Genomic DNA, 3527 nt, shown 5'->3' with positions numbered 1-3527 from the left:
AGGAGGACGGCATCGTGGCGTACCTGGGCGGCCTGGACTTGACCAACGGCCGCTGGGACACCCCGGACCATCAGCTGTTCTCCACGCTCAGCAAAGAGCACCGAGGGGACTTCCACAACGGCTTCGTCAGCGTCCCGGCCGAGCAGGGTCCCCGCGAACCCTGGCACGACATCCACGCCCGCGTCACAGGTCCCGCCGCCCTCGACCTCCTCGGGAACTTCGAGGAACGCTGGAGGGCGCAGGTCCCCGACAAGGCCCACCTTCTCCTGTCAACGCCGCGGCCGGAAGTCGCGCTGGCGAGCGAGAGCGACCAAGGCGACACCTGGCAGATGCAGGTGAGAGGAACAAAGTTTGCAATTTTCTTAGTGATACCCATGTCCTCATGAACAATCCCAGGTACAAAATACCGAAACCATCTAAGGAATAATCATATGACTCCACTTTCGACTATCAGACACAGGCGAGAGAGTGCCTCTTTCGTAAGTAATTTTGCTTGTCGGTGTCCCTCTCTGTATCTAGCCTCGATCTAATTCTGATATTCATTTCCATTCAGGTGGTAAGGTCCATCGACGCCAACTCCACCACCTTCAGCAGTGGGCGTGCGGGCGTGCTGGACTCGTGGGGCGGGCGGACTGTGGACACGAGCCTCCACAGAGCCATCGTCCGGCTCGTCCGCAGAGCCGAGAGTTTCCTCTACATCGAGAGCCAGGTACGTTTCTTTAAGGTTCTGAGGCTTTTTATGTGTATAATTATGGCACGTGGAAGTGGTGGCAACCGTGAATGATGTTGCACAAGCAATAAAAAATGTGCAGTGATGAGCCAACTGAAAGCGGATCTCCCAACAGTACTTCGTCGGGTCTTCGCAAGCCTGGGAGGAGGACAGAGACGTGGACGCCTTGAACCTGATACCGCTAGAGATCGTGCAACGTGTGGTGAGTCTCTCTTCGCCGACATTGTCATGCATGTAAATCATCATCAGTGTGAAGGATATGTAGTTGTCAGCAACACGAGTCCTGTATTCTCTCGCCAAGACCTTTTTTCCTAACGGCGCCACGCCCGCCTCATCTCTGACCTCCTCAGGTGAGCAAGATCAGGGAAGGAAAGGGCTTCCGCGTGTACCTTGTGCTGCCGATGCTCCCCGAGGGAAACCCTGACAACAGGATCCACAAGGGAAGCATGAACGCGATCCTTCGCTGGCAGTTCCGCACGCTTCAGGTTGGTTCTCGTTGCGTTTGTTGCCAAGAGCATCCTTGTGATTGCATAGATCTGCATGGAAATCGGAGCGCACTTTTCGGGCGTGTGAACGTGCTTTGTCGTTGCAGATGATGTACAAGAAGATCGCGGAGGCTCTGCGCGCCGTCGGCTCGAAGGCTCACCCGACGGACTTCCTGGTTCCGCTCTGCCTCGCCAAGGTCAGGCTCTGCACACTCTCCTCTGCTGAAGAGAAACTCATGAGATATATCTCTGCTTTTGTCTGCGGTCTTTAGGGTTGAAGCAGCAACGTCCGCCCATGCCGGTGGGCGTCTAAGAGTTCTTCGCCGCCATGACCTCTGTCCTTCTTCCGCAGCAAGAGCCGCGCGCACGGGCGTCCCGACCCGCGGAGCTCGAGGCTGGCGAGCGAGGCGACGCCGCGCGGCGCTGGCGCGAGCGGAGCAGCTTCCTGATCTACGTGCACTCCAAGATGGCTGTCGCCGACGACGCCCACGTCTTGGTGGGATCGGCGAACCTGAACGAGCGCTCGCTCGACGGCCGGAGGGACACCGAGGTGGCCGTGTCGGCGTGCCAGACGAGGCGGGGCGGGCGCGGCGGCGGCGACGGCGAGGCCGTGGTCAAGGACGGCGCGGTGAGGGCGTTCCGAAGGGCGCTGTGGGCCGAGCACACCTGGGGACTCTCGGAGGAGGAGGAGGACCTCGGCGACCCGGGTTCCCTCCGCGCCGTCAGGAGGATCAGGCAGCTGGCGGACGCCGCCCTCGAGAGCTTCGCGCGGGGCGACCCCGAGGGACACCGGAGTCGCTTCCTCAGGTAAGGCCGGATCCAGGCAGGGAATCCTTGCTTCAGCCAAACGTTCCTCATGTCTATATAATGTTCACCCCCCCCTCCCGCCCCCTCCCCCTCCCCCTCCCAATGACATGCCTCACCGACCCAATCTCCCGCAGTTACCCGCTGGCCGTGGCGCAGGACGGCGCCGTCGGGCCGCGCCCTGCCATGCCCAACGTGCCCGGCTTCGCTCTCTCGGTCACGGGCGCCGAGTCCTACATCCCTTCGCTCGCCACGTCGTAGCGCTCCTCCGGCAGCGCCTCCTCCCGGACCGCCCAGGTCCTCCTTCGCGGACTCATCCTATGTCCTCGTGATGTCTAGCGATGCGTTTGTTTGTTTTAAATCGCAGCTTATTTGGTTGCTATTTTCCTACGGAATTTAGTTTGTAGCAAGCAGCTAGTTCTCCGTTGCAATCCCTAATGCAGTTGCAAGAATGCAATCACCGATCAACGATCAGTGCATGAAAACTTGTCTTTAGATATGTTGTGATATACTGGATAGTTTACTTATCTAATTTGTATTCATATTTATGGACCTTGCCTATTGTTTTTTGCTTTGTATACATATAACCCATTGTATGTGTGACGTGTGTGTGTATTTATATAGTGTGTTAATTTATTAATTTCCATATTTAATATTTAAAAACGCTAAAGTCAGATATCTTATCTTCCTTTGTAGGCCTTATAAACAATTAATAAAATGAAAAATATATATGCAAAATAAATGCATTTATCTTTTGAAAAAAAAAAAAAATCTTCTTTTCTTCCATTTTTTTATTATTTGAAATAATCTCTACATTCCAAACGGAGATATTTGCAACATATATGTAGACAAAATCCATTCTTACAGGTACTCATCTCCAAAAAAAAATTCAGTGTTGTCTTCCTTCTGATATATAATCATGGCAGGCAAAGGAACTAAGAGAGAGAGAGAGAGAGAGAGAGAGAGAGAGAGAGAGAGAGAGAGAGAGAGAGAGAGAGAGAGAGAGAGAGAGAGAGAGAGAGAGAGAGAGAGAGAGAGAGAGAGAGAGAGAGAGAGAGAGAGAGAGAGAGAGAGAGAGAGAGAGAGAGAGAGAGAGAGAGAGAGAGAGAGAGAGAGAGAGAGAGAGAGAGACGAGAGAGAGAGAGAGAGAGAGAGAGAGAGAGAGAGAGAGAGAGAGAGAGAGAGAGAGAGAGAGAGAGAGAAATACAAGTGAAGCACTTTGTTTCTTTTTCTCTCGTTGACTAGTAAAGAAAGGACCAAGAACCTCGAGGATTCTAAGCGAGAAATGCAAGGATACCGACCATCAGGACAAAATGTATTGAGTTGCTCATGCAGTGACTTCTTTGCTTAAGTCTTATGCAAGGTCTCATGTTGCAGCCGCTAGTTGAACTCATGACCCTGCCAACTGTACTCCATCACCCGTGATAGAGACCTGTTGCAAATAGGGTCAAGATGAGACTCCGAGCAACAGGTTAAAGACCAGGTTTCGACGCCATGCAACAGAACTG

The 3527-nt window shown here is 53.4% G+C and overlaps 1 protein-coding gene across 1 annotated transcript in view; it reads left to right on the top strand.

Annotated features, from left to right (window-relative positions):
- LOC122257907 (uncharacterized) overlaps positions 1–2799 on the top strand; it is a 4019-nt gene extending 1220 nt beyond the window's left edge. Inside the window, exons 1-7 of the mRNA XM_043023458.2 lie at positions 1–335; positions 554–709; positions 846–932; positions 1081–1215; positions 1323–1412; positions 1568–2022; positions 2157–2799. The exon at positions 1–335 is cut by the window's left edge and continues 1220 nt beyond it. Of these exons, the coding sequence (XP_042879392.2) occupies positions 1–335; positions 554–709; positions 846–932; positions 1081–1215; positions 1323–1412; positions 1568–2022; positions 2157–2280 (1382 nt within the window). The 3' untranslated portion in view covers positions 2281–2799. The remainder of the gene's footprint in view (positions 336–553; positions 710–845; positions 933–1080; positions 1216–1322; positions 1413–1567; positions 2023–2156) is intronic.
- The last annotated feature ends 728 nt before the right edge of the window (positions 2800–3527 follow it).

This window comes from Penaeus japonicus, unplaced genomic scaffold (assembly GCF_977035675.1).
Source record: "Penaeus japonicus unplaced genomic scaffold, GWHDUDI00000001_assembly GWHDUDI00000005, whole genome shotgun sequence".
Taxonomy (NCBI): Eukaryota; Metazoa; Arthropoda; class Malacostraca; order Decapoda; family Penaeidae; genus Penaeus; species Penaeus japonicus.
The sequence above is the reverse complement of the archived record's forward strand: the minus strand, read 5'-3'. Positions and strand labels throughout refer to the sequence as shown.